Source organism: Herpailurus yagouaroundi, unplaced genomic scaffold (assembly GCF_014898765.1).
Source record: "Herpailurus yagouaroundi ecotype Mexico unplaced genomic scaffold, PumYag 28, whole genome shotgun sequence".
NCBI lineage: Eukaryota > Metazoa > Chordata > Mammalia > Carnivora > Felidae > Herpailurus > Herpailurus yagouaroundi.
The window spans coordinates 65,816,043-65,831,331 of NW_024412376.1; the positions used below are offsets into that span (position 1 = coordinate 65,816,043).

At 33.9% G+C, this 15,289-nt stretch overlaps 1 protein-coding gene and 1 pseudogene across 5 annotated transcripts in view; one reads left to right on the forward strand and one right to left on the reverse strand.

Moving 5' to 3' along the window:
* Positions 1–15,289, forward strand: part of PRDM5 (PR/SET domain 5) — a 209,377-nt gene that overhangs the window by 96,150 nt on the left and 97,938 nt on the right. For 4 of the 5 annotated variants that reach the window (XR_005790181.1, XM_040474755.1, XM_040474777.1 and 1 more), the window contains exons 4-10: positions 184–358; positions 2,645–2,819; positions 3,947–4,039; positions 4,297–4,418; positions 8,356–8,435; positions 12,390–12,474; positions 13,727–13,884. Coding sequence is in view for 4 of the 5 variants with exons in the window: in XM_040474755.1 (XP_040330689.1) it covers positions 184–358; positions 2,645–2,819; positions 3,947–4,039; positions 4,297–4,418; positions 8,356–8,435; positions 12,390–12,474; positions 13,727–13,884 (888 nt within the window). In the remaining variant the exon portion in view is untranslated. The remainder of the gene's footprint in view (positions 1–183; positions 359–2,644; positions 2,820–3,946; positions 4,040–4,296; positions 4,419–8,355; positions 8,436–12,389; positions 12,475–13,726; positions 13,885–15,289) is intronic. The other variant, XM_040474762.1, reaches the window with a different exon arrangement.
* LOC121040310 (uncharacterized) lies at positions 9,583–9,677 on the reverse strand (annotated as a pseudogene).

The window sequence follows — 15,289 nt, forward strand, 5'->3', positions numbered from 1 at the left end:
ATCTGGATCTGTTGGAGATATATAAAAAAAAAAAAGAATAGTAATTTTTAATGGGAACCTGGTACTCAGTGTATCTTAAAATTATTTCTTAATTATTATTAGAAACAAACAAATGGTTCAACATTTTTTAAATTATTGAGATATATTTGTAATACAATAGCATATTTTTTAATTTTGTCTCAGGAAGGAGAAAACATTTTCTATTTGGCAATTGAAGACATAGAAACAGACACAGAACTTCTGATTGGCTACCTGGACAGTGACATGGAGGCTGATGAGGAAGAACAGCAAATTATAACAATGATCAAAGAAGGGGAAGTTAAAAATTCTAAAGGACAATCAACAGCGGGCAGAAAAGGTATTGCCTCTAATTGGTGATCTGAGACCATAGAAGTTGTAGAAGAAATATAGTTTGAACTGCAGTTGACTTATAGTTGTGTTATAATAAGGTGTTCTCAAAATAAAGTTAGCTTTTGTGAAAACTACTCTCAGAGAGTAGCCAGCTGTAAGCACATCTTTCTTCTAGCAGAAGGAGAATGCTGGGTATGGGTGATCCATGTGCCCTGTAGAGCTGCCAAGGTCAGCACCAGCTCCTGACTCTCACTGCTCTCACTGGTACAGTGGGTTGGCTAGGAATGAGGATTTTTGTGCTCCAGCCCCGCGTCTGCCACTCATCAGTCTTGTACCGGGCAAGTCACTAACTCTTTGAGACTTTACTTTCTCATCTGCACATGGGGAAAGGCAAGTGCAGAGGTGTGCAGAGGGTACTGCTGGACCCTAATGGACTCTTCCTGGGCCTCCCTCTTGTTTGAGATCCTTTGAGAATCTGGAGCTTCTGGAAATCTCTTTCTGTTCTGAGCATAGAAGCCTGTAGGATTGTTAGGTTGTTCTAGTTGGGTAACCAAAAATGTGTGTTGACGGGAGGTCTGATCTGCTTAGATCAGTCCTGTAATCCAGGAGATGTCGCTTGTTTGCCATCTGCTGGGGAATAATCAATTATTATTGGGGCTTGTTTCTATTTTATTGTGTTTTACTCCTGATGGGATTTGAAGGAAATATGAATGATGTTAAAGGTATTCATGTTTTGTAATAGATTGAAATTTACCATAGAGTATTTTTTTCATTTTCTTTAGCAAATCTGCTTCAAGAAGTGACATTGATTTCTTTAGTCACCATGGTAGTAATATCTTTCATATGAATTTTCTACTCCAACTATATGTCACTGGCTGAGAAAGTATAAGCATTCCTAGCATTGCTAGCTTATGCTTCTGTTTCTTTATTTCAGTTGGATTATTTAAGGGAAAGATGAGGACAGGCTTTCTGTTCTTTCAAATATGTATTTTGCTGTTTCAAATTTCAGACTTTGGGTAATAGGTATTATTTTTGTATTATTCTGTATTTTCTTTTTGGGGAATATTTATTTATGTGAATTACAATATTATTGACTACATTCCCTATGCTATACTTTTTGTATTTATTTTTTAAGGTCCCTCCCCCCACCTCCAGGGCATATTATTACTGTGTCCACTATTTTAGCTTAAAAATGGGTCTCCTGCTTATTTATTATCACCCTGATTTTTCTTTAGTTAACAAATATCAAATTGCAAATTGTTTTTACTTTTGTAAAAATAACCAATAGAAACTTAAACAGATTTTGAAAACATGTGAATCAGGTACATACATTATTGCTATTTTTATTTTAGAAATCAGTTGTTATTTAATAAAAGCACCCCTTCCCCCAAAAAAGGCCAGAACACAAACAGCAACCAAACCACCAGCAAAAAAAAAAAAAAAACAAATAATCCACTCCAATGTCAAACAATGGAGAGCTTAGTAAATAATTATGTTTTTTTTTATTTGACTTGGGAAAATGTTAAATGGAAAAAAAGAGCAACAGATGAAATTGAATACAAAGTATGATCATAAATGTAGTTATTCTTAGACTATAAAATATGAATGGACAAAAGGCAAATCAGGCTTGAGAATATATTAAGTGGTTGTCTCTTCATTGTGGGATTATTGGTAATTTTTATTTTCTTCATATTCCCTGAATTTTCTAAATCTAATTTTATTTAATATTCAGAAAAAAAATGTGATGTAAATAGTGCACTTTGAGAAATTTCGGTGGATCCATGACAGTCCTTAGGGACTGACAAGCCAGAGAGACCATGGAATCTCACGACACCTGCTGTAATGAGTTCTGTCTTTATGGCCTCAGTCTCTTTCACATGTACGTGAGATTCCCCTTAGTAATTCCACATAGTTTTGCCTTGGTTGGATTTTTTCTCTTTGTGAACTCAGTGAACTCAAGATGACCTGTTTCAGGGAAAAGTTTTGCTTTCTCATTCCACATTTGCAATAACTCTTTCATGTGAAAAGTTAGCATTATAGGGTAAATTAAAAATTGATTTTGATTTTGTATTAATTTGCTGAAACACCAATGAAGTGAATTAAAAGATAAGGTACTTCTAGTAACACTTCCTATTATTTTTCATGGACAACATTAATAATACTCAGAGAGATAATACGAATTTATTCTTCTGATACTATTAAACACAATTTTGATTTTAAAATGAAGATAAAACTGAACAGTTCTTGGCTCTTAATTTTTGTCTTATAAATTTGCTTCCTTGTAAATGTACAGATTGCCTTGGCTGTAAAGAGGACTATGCTTGTCCCCAGTGTGACTCGAGTTTTACCAGTGAGGATATTCTTGCTGAGCACCTTCAGACATTGCACCAGAAACCTACAGAGGAGAAAGAATTTAAGTGCAAGAACTGTGGGAAGAAATTCCCAGTTAAGCAGGCTTTGCAAAGACAGTGCGTACAGCAAAGAATATCTTTAAAATTATAAGCTAACACTTTTGTTTTTAACTATTCTATTTGATTTGTTTTATACGTGTGTGTGTGTGGGTGTGTGTGTGTGGGTATCAGTGATGGAGACAGGGGGTGGGGAGGAAGAAAGTAAGCATTCTATATTGTCATTGTCATTAACTTATCTTTTCTTAGTATAATATGGTGATTTTTGAAACATTCTGATTATGAACTTCCAACAAGTAAACATTATTTATGCTAATAAGTCTTTGTCCATTTATTTACTTGCCATTAAATATCAAATCAAGCTCATTGATTTACTATTCAGAAATTCATTTATGCATAATTTAGTGCTCTGAGATCACAGATCAAGTTTCAGTTGTCTGCATTTGATATTCCCTCTGGAATCAGTGAAAGAAGAGTTTTAAGAAATGAAGAGAGTTTAGAGAATAAAGAATACGGGGACACTTGGGGAAGCACTGTTTATTTCTTAGCAACTTAGGAGGAATAATTTAAAGATGAATAGATATAGGCTGTCACATGAAGATGAATTAAATGATCCCACACATTGCTCGGTACCCTTTATTATTTTGACTCTTTATGTTAACAGCATATAAATTTATCTTTTTACTTAAATATTTTACAGGATCATTAATTATTAAAAGTGAGAAATTAGATACGTATATTTTTTATTTTAAGAATGTCACCTTGTATATGAGCAAGAAAGCTTTCATGTTTACTATTTTAATATATGCATCTACTTTTGCATATGAAATTTGAAATGAAAAATTTCTGCTCAAAACTTAAAAAACTTATAATAGCAAGAGATTAAACATTTGGAAATTTTGTTATAGGCTCTTGAAAAAAAAACCAAGCCAGGGCTATATACTTTTTAGAGACTAGATGTTAAAACTGCATTCTAGTCAGCTTTTATTGAGTCTACACCAAAGATACTTTTGCTTAGCCGGGTCTTATAGTTAAATTAGGTACTACCAAAAATTAAAGGGACAAAAAACAAAATGAAAACAGAGATCACCAACAGGATTTTATTTAAAGTAGAGATATTTTTCATAAGTTTTTGTCTTACACATCCAGTTTTTATTTCTTTTTGTTTTTTTCTATTTCCCCCTCAGCGTTCTTCAGTGCACAGTGAAAAGCAGTCTGAAGGATTCTTCACGAAGTTTTCAGTGCTCTGTTTGCAATTCTTCCTTCAATTCAGCATCGAGGTTTTGTGTCTGAGTTATCACACGGCTGTTATATAATTGTGGGTCATTTTTGGCAGGCATGCTTTTTATGCTTCTTAGTGATTATCACATGGCTACAAGATAAGTGCTTTCCTTTTTACCTGCCCAGGTAATGCATGAAATGACCCAGAAACTCTACTAGAGAGCATGCATTGCAAAAGCCTGCTGTGCTGTTAGACTTCATAAGATATGTCTTCACCATTTCTTCTCCCTGTTCCCCTCTCCTGGTTGTTTTGTAGTTTTGAGCAGCACCAGGAGACTTGCCGGGGAGATGCCAGGTTTGTGTGCAAGGCCGACAGCTGTGGAAAGAGGCTGAAGAGCAAGGATGCCCTCAGAAGACACCAGGAAAATGTCCATGCTGGTGAGAAATCACTGGAGGGTCATTTTTAAAGGGGCTTCCTCTCCCCAGGCTGCTGTGATCTGTTTTTAATTCTTGCTCTTGAGGAGAGAGCTTGCTTTGACATTATGCTCACACAGATGTGGAGCTCTTGCAGTGGACTTTTTCTTTCTCTGAGCACCATTTCTTTTTTAAGTTGATTTCAGCAGTATTTTTCATTTTTCGGATATCTGAATTAATCATAACTGGAAACCTAAGCTAGAATCTACTTGAGCTTGGTAGTCAGGTGTATTAAAAGTTAATGTTTTTAAATAACAATTTAAGTGTGAAATATGAAATTTCTCTTTTAGCAGATACGTTTTAAAACTATTAAATGATGCTCTTGTGCCTTAAAGTTTTGTAGTAAAAATCTATTTTTTAAATTTATATTTCTCCCATATTGGAGAAAATTACTGCATTTTGACATGGGAATTTAATGTATCGGGATTAATAAAGCAGATATTATTTGAATTCCTTCTAATGGCCAGCTAAACAATAAAACCCATATAAAATTTGACTGTCACTTAGATTTTATCTGTTTAGCACATGGTAAATGTATTTTGGTTTAGGGATCGAATCTGTTACACGGAGTTGAACAGATGGCTGTATCGTCAGAGTTAACTTTTCACTTCCTCAGTGTCTTTTCCTTAAGAGAGGCTGAAGCTCATGGAACTCCTCATATGCTTCTGTGCCTATGCTTTTCGCATATGTTTACATTTGCGCTTTGCTTCTGGGAAATGTGTGGAAAGATGTCTTTCTGGACATGAGGAAAGTGGATTTCTCTTCTCCCATCTTGTTTATTCCCACATTCAGAACAGGATAATCAGTACTCAGCTTCTGTATCCTATGTTTGTTCATTGTCCAAAAAGTATCTCCTTTACTGTTAAAGTTATAGCAGCTAATATGAGTGTGTCTACTGCCTCCTATTTTGCATCATTGCTTGGACTACATATTTAGGGTAAGCTGTCTGTGAAAGTTCTGGGTGGTAGAAAGTATGGCCATGCAAAATACAGCTTCAGGATGATTATCAATAGGACTTTACATTGTTCTGATTTCTTTCTTTCCTTTTGAAGAATATATGGCTGATTTAGGGAGGATGGCATTTTCCTGAATTCATTAAACTTGGGCCTTCACTATGCTTACAAAAGGCAAGCATAACTTTTTGATAGACCTGTCTTCATAGTTTTTTTTTAAGCTGTTATGTTTAAAATGCTGTTCTTAATTTTCTCCATCTTTGTCTGCAATGTATTATAACAAATCTTTCATGTCATTTTTAAAGTTAACTTTGCTGAACTAAGTAAAAAACCAGATGCATACTGAAACTCTGGAAACTTGCATTCTTTTTATTTGGGCATGTGGTCTTCAGGCTGTGCTATAAGCATAATTTCTGTGAGGCTTCTTGTAATTGGCCTTGGATATTATAATATTACTGATTCTGGAAACTCATGTTGACTTTGTAGGAAATAATTTATAAAAGGAAGTTTTTTTTTTTTTATTTTTCTGTGTTGTGGAAACATACAAAATATGGAATGTAGAATATTAGCCAAAGGTCACTATGCACAATTTTTGTTGAGATTGGTATACAATCTGTCTTTCATTCATAGCCCCTCTTTTGTCTCTCCCTTTTCTTCTATGAGATACATAGACATTTGGAGAAAGAATATTCCACATCAGAACAGCAAGCAAAGCAGTGTTCACACATATGATTGTAGAATCTTCTATACCTGAAAGCACACTTAACCCACATTGTACTGAAACTTGTGGTACTTGGGTGACTGTGTATTCAGTAGGGTTGTGTTAATTTTTCATACATCTCCTACTATTGTAAATAATGTGTTCCTGAATGGTTTTGAAAGTTGAATCTGAAAGTAAAAAAAAAAAAAAAAAAATCAGACTTACCTGAATATAGCAAAACTAAAATAGTATAAAGTCTAGTTATGGCTTTGTAGATACTGTTGTCCTTCAACCTAGGGAAGCTGGTAGAGTGATGACGACCTTCATAGTTACCCAAGAGGAAACAGAGAATGAAGGGCCTGACTTCCTTAACCCACTTCCATTTTTTTCTTTTGTTTAGAGTCTATGGATGCTAAAACCAAGAAATTTTGTATTTGTGGGAGATAACATTTGTCTGCACTCTCGGACGAATTGTTATAAATTTTTAAAATATTTTTTTTTCTTCGGGCTCCAGGGTGTCATAGTTGGTTAGGCATATAGCTCTTGATTTCGGCTCAGGTCATGATCTCATGGTTGTGAGATAGAGCCCCGCAGAGCATGGAGCCTGCTTGACATTCTGTCCCTTCCTCTTCCTCTGTCCTTCCTTCTGTCCCTCCCTTGCTTGCATGTGCTCACTCTCTCACTCTCTCAAAAAAAAAAAAAAAAAATAGTTTTTTTCTCAAAAGAGCTTGGATTCCAATTCTAGGATGAAGAATAGAAGACGACAGGAGGAGGGAAAAGTTTGGAGAGTAGGGATGGGGGTATGCTGCATTGCCTGTGATTCCAGCTGTAGGGACAGTAGCAGTAACATGAGGATAAAGTAAGAGGTGTGGTTGGGAATGTCTCAGTTCTCTCTCTCTTCTCTCCCTCAGGGAAAGGATAGGGTCTAGTCTTAAAGAACAGCCGGTATGAGGGATAAGACAGAGCAACAAAAGATTATGAATTGAAAGAGGGAAATGCCAGCTAGTGCAAGCTAGAAAAGAAGGAATATTCCTCTTCTGTGCCCCCCTCCCCTGCCGTGTATGTAATCTATATGTATAGAGATACTCATTTTGCTGGGGAGAATTTTCTCCTTTAGTAGCCATATTTTTTGTCAATCACTATGGAAAATTTTCTTGGCTGTAACATTCAGCATGCTAAAAATAGTGCATTATATGAAACAAGTAACTTAATAACAAATTCATACTTTATTTTTCTAAAAGTGTATAATCACAGTCCTATAATAAAATAAAATCATCTTGTAATATTTTTTTTTTAATGTCTTGGAGTTTTTTCAAAATAATAGAGAAATGGGCAAGTAGATGGGGTTGAGGTTGAGGCAAGAATAGCCATGGATTTGTCATTGTTGGGGCCAGGTGTGGGTACATGGTGGTTCGTCATATTATTTGATTACTTCAAATATACAAATTTGTGTATTTGAAATTAATTAAAAGTTGAAGAAACCACTCTGTGATTATTTGTGGTAGTGCAGATGATATTACATCATATTTGAAAAAAAATGTTTTATTGAGTCTTCATTTCTATAACCACTGTGAAATTTGAAATATGAAATGAGCTACTGTAATCACTGTAAGAAGACAAAATTGGTCTTGTTTTGATTTGTATAATAATACAAATGTTGATATAATGTTTTGATGTACTTGATTTTGGTTTATTCTGGTTTTTGACATTAATATGAAAAAGTATATGCTCATAGATTTTGTAGGAATCTAGTGCTGGAAAGAATAATCTATAAATTCCATCTTAAAAAACACAGAGGATTAAATGAAATATTCTCTTAAAATTTAGAGCAAGTAGCAAAATCAACTTATGAATTAATAAAGCCATTTTTTTCTTTTATAAACACATTTGATTAATTTAAATTACAATTTTTCATGTTAGTGTGCTTTTTCTCTTTTAATTCTACATTAGTTTATGGAAAGGTGAAATGCCTATTTTATATGTGTAGAAAGTGGTATATCATGCTGAATATTTTTCAAATTTAAAAAGAAAGGGTTTAAATCCAGTTTAATGGCTATAACTATAACATTGAACATTTTGGAATTCTAAGTTGTTAACTTAGAATAATTTAGAATAACTTAGAATAACTTGTATAACATCTTGTTAAGATGAAATACCTGTTTAGAAATTATATATCACCTAGAAACATTGTATCTGATGCTCTTCATATTCTCATTTAAATCATGATGATATTTTATTTGCATTTTAGGCGATCCTAAGAAAAAGCTCATATGTTCAGTGTGCAATAAAAAGTGTTCTTCAGCATCAAGCCTACAGGAACATAGAAAGGTCAGTAAGATGAAGATTAATGCTCATCAGAGTGTAAGACCTTTTAGTCATTTATAGAGCCTGCCATGAAAAATTTTAATTGATTTTTTTATAAAGACAGAGCTTTGTCATCAATTTATACACTAGCGTATTCTAAAATGCAAGACTGATATGCAGAAAAGTGAGCTCTTGTAAAAGTATATTTTGAGTTTCAAGCTTTTTTATTTGCCTTTTGCTCAGGAAATACTATGTATTTGATGGAAACATATAAGTTTTGTGGATTTATAATATGCCCTGCAATGGCATTTAGCTATTAAAATGCATGCATCTTATAGTAAAGTCCGACAAAACAAAGACAAGAGCTCCTTATTTTGAAGAACTAAAAATAATGTGCAAGTATGTCAAAGTGTTGTTAGCAGAAACAAATGATTATATTAGAAGAAAATAAATTTAATGTATTTTGTAATAAACATAAAACTTATTACTAACTTACAAATTTAATGTGAAAGGTTAACCTGAAAAATATACCGGGGTTATTAACCTTAACAACATTAGCACTATTTAATAGAATTTACAATAGAATAGAGCTAAAATAAAATTTAGATTTTTGTTCTTATTGTGACAAATGCTAGAAGAACTCTTATATTATCAGATAAATGATTATTTTTTAATTTCACATCACTTTTCAGAATATCTAGGAGCGTATAATATTTTCTTTTAGTGATTTAATATTGAAGAGAGTATATAATACCAGTGAATATAAAATTTTACTTTTCTTATGGTTTACAAAATGAATTTATCTCTTTATTGTATATAGATATATTCCAAAGTAACCTGAATGGCTTTAAAATTCATGATATTCAATCTGATAGTTCTAACTATGTGCTGTGGGTTTAATCTATAAACACACAAGATAGTTAGATTTCAAAGATGTCCAAGATTGTATTTTATATGTTGGGTGATTTTGATCCTCAGGGAGAAATAACGGAACAAGCGGTGGACTGAGAGTGAGGACAGTGGGTGTCATCTTCTGTCCCTAACACTCCATGTAACATTGGGCCTCTGTTCTCTCTTTTATTAAATGGGTCCATGCTTTTTAATTTTTTCTCCAAGTGCCATGAGCTGTTTTGTTTGTTTGTTTCTAAATGGTTTTCTAATAGGATTGTTTAAACATGTAGAACACATCAAGAATTTGCATGTAATTCTTGTGCACCGGCCATGCTAATCTTCACTGTAACATTCTAATTTTAGTATTTGCACTGCTCACTTCATCCCTATGGCTTCCGAAGCAGAATCTTAGTCTGAGGCAAAAAGATGAAATCCAATTTAGTAGCTATTTTCTAAATATCTTCTTACTTGTATAATTCTATGATTTCTTTCCCTGGTCTATTTACATCTTAAGAAGTTGAAATTTAAGATAGTTTACCAGATTAAAGATTGTACTAAACAGAGTGTTTCAACAAAGTTGCTTGTGGGGCCTATTTCTGAAAAGTGTTCTCTTTTCCATTTATTTTTTTCATAATATAAGAACTTTTTCCCCAAGGAATGTCTTGGTAGAGCCAAATACTACTTGGTGATGGTAGAACACAGCACCCAAATTATCTCTGCAAAATGTTAATAACTTATTAGCTGAATGCAGCACTTCCTTCATTACAGCATGGCTCATCTAATTTAGCCTTTCTGAATCCATAGACAGCTTTTGACTTCCGTTTCTGACTCTGTTCTTAATAGTTGGGTATGTTGAATGTCTAATAGAGTTTGGTTGCAGTATTTAACCTTGCCAGTAGAGGGTGCTGTATGAATATGCCAAATTACATAATAGTCTGGCATAGTATCTTACATTACTGTATACTATTTTATGTTACAATAAGACATATTATAACCCTTCTTGAAAATTGTTTATTTAGGGACTTCAAAATTGTAATTTAATATGCTCCATATCAACTAGTAAGCTGAACATTTTGAAAATTGTGCTTTATTTATCATTAAGTGTAAATAAATAGTATTACCAAATTTGGTTGTTTTATTAAGCTTTTTAAGGATTTTTGAAGATAGCTGTGGCCTGAATTTTCCACTATAAATAATATAGTCAATGCAAAAGTGCTTTCATATACAGTGAATATTCTGTTTTATAATTATGGAAAATTAATTCAACTGAACCTTTAAAAAGTGTTTCATGTTTCAGGAGCTGTGAGAGTTAAGAAGTGAAAAAACATGGGTACTATTCTGCAGTATTTTATTTAACATTTAACACTTTATATATGGATGAATAATTTTAAAAAATTTTATGTTTTAATATAAGTTTTATATTAAAATGAAAATACACTAAATATATTTTCATTGATGTATGGCTCAGAAAGCACATAATCTTTTTTAGGAGATATTGTTATTATAAAAGACATATATTACAGAAACATAGAGTTTAAGAATATAAATCTGTTCTTACTATCTTTAAATAAACAATACACATAATATTGCTCCTTAAGCATAGGTGTTGAACCAAAACCATGTGAAGGTCTTTGATGATTGAACAGACTGTCTTTAAAATGGCTCAGGCTGAAAGTTTTACTTCTAACTGTGTAGTACTTGCTTTCTGAGTATTTGTGTGGGTCCCACATTTTTTGCCTGAGGAATCATAGAATCCTTTGGACTCCATATATTCACTAATTGAGAATAGATGACACTGCATATAAGCAGAGGTGTAAGTCAGACTCTAGTGGAATAACATCATTCTGCTTCTGCCTTATCTACATTTTCTGTGCTTTTCCCAACTGAGTTTTTTGACTCACCAAGAATCAGATCTGACAAAGGCAGAAGGTGGATTGGCAGCCTCAGACCTGCCATGAGGTTGGGCATCGAATGAAGTCCCAGACTCAGACGTGGGACCTGGTAATTTTCCCTAGCTTTTGTTTCCCTGGCTTGTCCCCTCTTTTCAGTCTCTCTGTTTTGAGTTCTTCCATGGCCACTTAGATCGAGGGAGCCAATTACCAGGATACAACCCAGTCTTCTACTCATGACTCACTCAGTTCTTGGCCCTCTGCCTTGACTTCACTCTGCAGTAGCCCTCGTTATTCTGCAGGGGTAATCACAGCACCTTGTCTTTCTGCACAAGGGCCTTTGCTTCTCTGGTGTTTACTATTGTGGGCTTTACCTTTAGTGAGGTTGAAGCAAATATAACTTCACCAGAACTATTTTAGAATCTTCAGCAAAACAGTGTGATGCTCTTGTTCATTGGGGGTGATCAACATTTCTCATATGAGGCTTCTTGCAATACATTCCTCTTAGAACTTTGTGCATTGTTTCTGATAATAAACTGGGCTTCTACTTTTCATACCACCTATACAATTTCTCTGTTTAGTGTCTCAGAGGGAAAGAGCTAAAGTTAATATTCAGTTGTAATACTTATTAGCCAGCTGTTTGATAAAGTCATGTTCCCTACTTATTATAGTTTTTGATCTTTTCTTTTTATTGTGGTCTTCTTATCATGTAAGAATTTTACTTTGAGCTAAATGTTTTTCGGAATCATATATCTTCTTGTCTTTCATGATAATTCATGTTTTTTTTCTGTACTATATACATTTAAATTTAAAATAGTTTCACTACTGTAAAGGGAATATTATCACATACAGGTTCTATATTTCCAAATCTAAATTTGTGCATAACAAAAAGAGTTCGTGTCAGTTAGGTATAACTTTTTACAGAGTGTAGAAATTTAATATGCACTAAATAGGTCAGCTATACCACATATTTCAAGTGTGCTGCAATCTTGTATTTTCTTTTAATTGTTTGTTTTTATTAGGTACCAGGTTCACTGCATTTTCAATTGATATAAGATAGTGTGAATAAAGCAGAGCTGAATTACAATATACATAGATATTGCAATAGCAGCTATCCACATATTTATACCTTACTTGAGCTCTATATAATTTATTTGGCTTTGACAGTTGGCCTAACTGTCAACTTAACCTTTTGCAGATTCATGAGATATTTGATTGTCAAGAATGTATGAAGAAATTTATTTCAGCTAATCAGCTAAAACGTCATATGATCACTCACTCAGGTAAAATACATATTTGTTCATTTATATTGAAATCACTACAAAAGATTCACTTTGTCCTTTTCAGGATCTCCGAGAATAGTAATCAGGAGACCTGGCTTTTAGTTCTAGGTTGGCCAGTAACTAGCCGTGTGATTTTGAACAAGTTACTTAGCCTCTCTAGACCTCAGTTTATTTATAAAGCCAAGGTGATTGGACTAAGTGATATCGAAGCTCTTCAGAATCACCATTTAATTTATTGTCTACTCCTCCTGGAGCCTGAGATTCTGTTCTTTATCTGTGAAAAGGGCCCTACCTTTCAGAATTGCTGTGAAGGTTAAATGAGATCATTATGTACTGTGCTAGCAGGGGGTCTGACTTTTAGGAGGGATTCAACAATTATAGTTTCTGCTTTTCTAGATACTTTCACATTCTCACTAAGGTACTAATAAATGTTAATGAGAATTTTATAAATACATTTTGAGAATATAAGTTTTTAAAGCTGTAGTTTCATTTTAAGCAAGTTTGAGTAATAGGTCTGTTATACGGATTAAAAAGAGTAAGGTCTGAAAATAAATTTTGCTTTATGAAGTCTCCTTCTAGAGTTTGGAACGTCTATAATTTAAGGCCATTGAGGTTAGAATGTTTTTACATATCCACTTTGTTTGGTGATGGCTATATATATTTTGGCAAATGAAAATAGGAGATCAAAAACTGGTGGCCTTCAGATATGCTTTGTTTGAAACAAATAGTATTTTTTGCATCTAGTGGTCAACATTACGTTAACGTTGCATATATATGGGTTCTGTACAACAACCTAGGTATGTAGAGAATTGAAGCTTTCTGTTGAGAATTGAAGCTTTGCCTATATGAGTTCCACTTGTTCAAGTAGGAGACAGGTCTGTCATTTACTTTTATCACTGTCAGAACACTCTTAGCGTTTGAAGTTGTGACCTTGGTTTAAACTCATACTATCAGCACATTTTTCATCTGGAAATAGGATTTTTTTTTCCTTGAATTTGAGCTTCATTCTTACATCTAAGCTACTTTACACATTTAGTTTACAAAAATAAGTCTCTGAAAGAACAAGTTCATATTTCTTTTGTGAATAGGGTCACATGTCTAACAGAAATGGATTGGTAAGTAGATTTTTTTCAGTTGTTTGAATCATGTTTCAGTTGACTAGTCCATTAGAAGTAATATAAGGTAAGGCTGTTTCCCTTTTTATCCTTTACCTTTATATAGATGTGAGATTGTCTCCACTCATTTTTCACAGAAAAGCGACCCTATAATTGTGAGATTTGTAATAAATCTTTCAAGAGGCTTGATCAAGTGGGCGCCCACAAAGTAATACACAGTGAAGATAAACCTTATAAATGCAAGCTTTGTGGAAAGGGATTTGCCCACAGAAATGTTTACAAGAATCACAAGAAGGTAAAAGCGTATAAATATCATTATTATTATTATTATTATTATTATTATTATTATATTCGCTGATTTGACTTCTAATTATTTTATAAGAGATTTGTGTATATCTGGACGTGCTTGTGCATGTGGAATAATTACAGAAGATCTTGCTTTTACTTTCTACCCCCTCACTCAGGCCACAACCCCTTGTGGCCTGGTTTCTGTCTTCCATCGTCTGTTGAAACTGTTCTCACACCCAGAGGGCCATCCACTGTTTCCCAGTGGTGTACTAACTGCAAAGTCTTTATTCTCTCCCTTTTTTTTTCTGTAACGTTTGACACTCTTGTTCACGTTACCTGTTTTGAAATTCTGTTCATGTTTGGTGTATACTTTGCTAGGTGTTCTACCAATTTCTCTGAACACTTCCATCTCCCCTCCCTGAGGAGGTTGGCTGGATGCATTGGCTGTGGGCCTCTTCTGTGTTCTCTGCATCAGCTACATCCATGACTTCTGCTATCAACTCTATACCAACACATGCCAAATGACTTATTTATTTAACCCAGTCTTCAAAACTATATTAATTTTTTTATTTGAAACATAACTGGATATCTTTTTGACCTAATGAATTTAGCATGTCCCAGAATGACTTTTTCATTCTTTATGTCCCAGATAACCTCTCTTTTGGAGTTTCTTCTTTCTGTTAATGACAAAAGCATATGCTTACTCCTGTCTGTTTCTTTAGTCTTAGACCCTTTTTAAAACACTGATTCTTGGGGCACCTGGGTGGCCCAGTTAGTTAAGCATGAGACTTTGGCTCAGGTCATGATCTCGTGGTTTGTGGGTTCAAGCCCCATGTTGGGCTCTGTGCTGACAGCTCAGAGCCTGGAGCCTGCTTTGGATTCTGTGTCTCCCTCTCTCTCTGTCCCTTCCCTGCTCATTCTCCCTCTCTCTCTCTCTTTCTCTCTCTCTCAAAATAAATAAATAAATAAAGCATTAAAAAAAAAAAAAAAAACAAAAATGCTGATTCTTAAAGAATCTACCCTCTACCTTGTCTAGTCACCTTCAGTCATTTGTTCCTTTACCATCCCAACATCCCAATTATTGCTCATTTTCATTGCTTTAATACCCATCTAATTAGATTCTTATTACTTATCACTTCCCACCTTTCCATCGTCCTAAATAAATTGTCTCATAGTGCAACTCTGACATACCACTCTTGTACTCTAATATTATGAGTAGATTTCCGATGCCTGTATAAGTTATAATGCACCTTGCCCTCTCCCATGACCTCAACTTTTCCAGATGTTTATTCTTTTCTCTGCGTACCTAAGACAACTTGACATTTGTCTTCAGTCAGCATGACCTAACTTCCCCTTCCTCTTTTCTTTTTTTTTAAATTTTTAATTTAATTTTGTTTTTATTTAAACTCTAT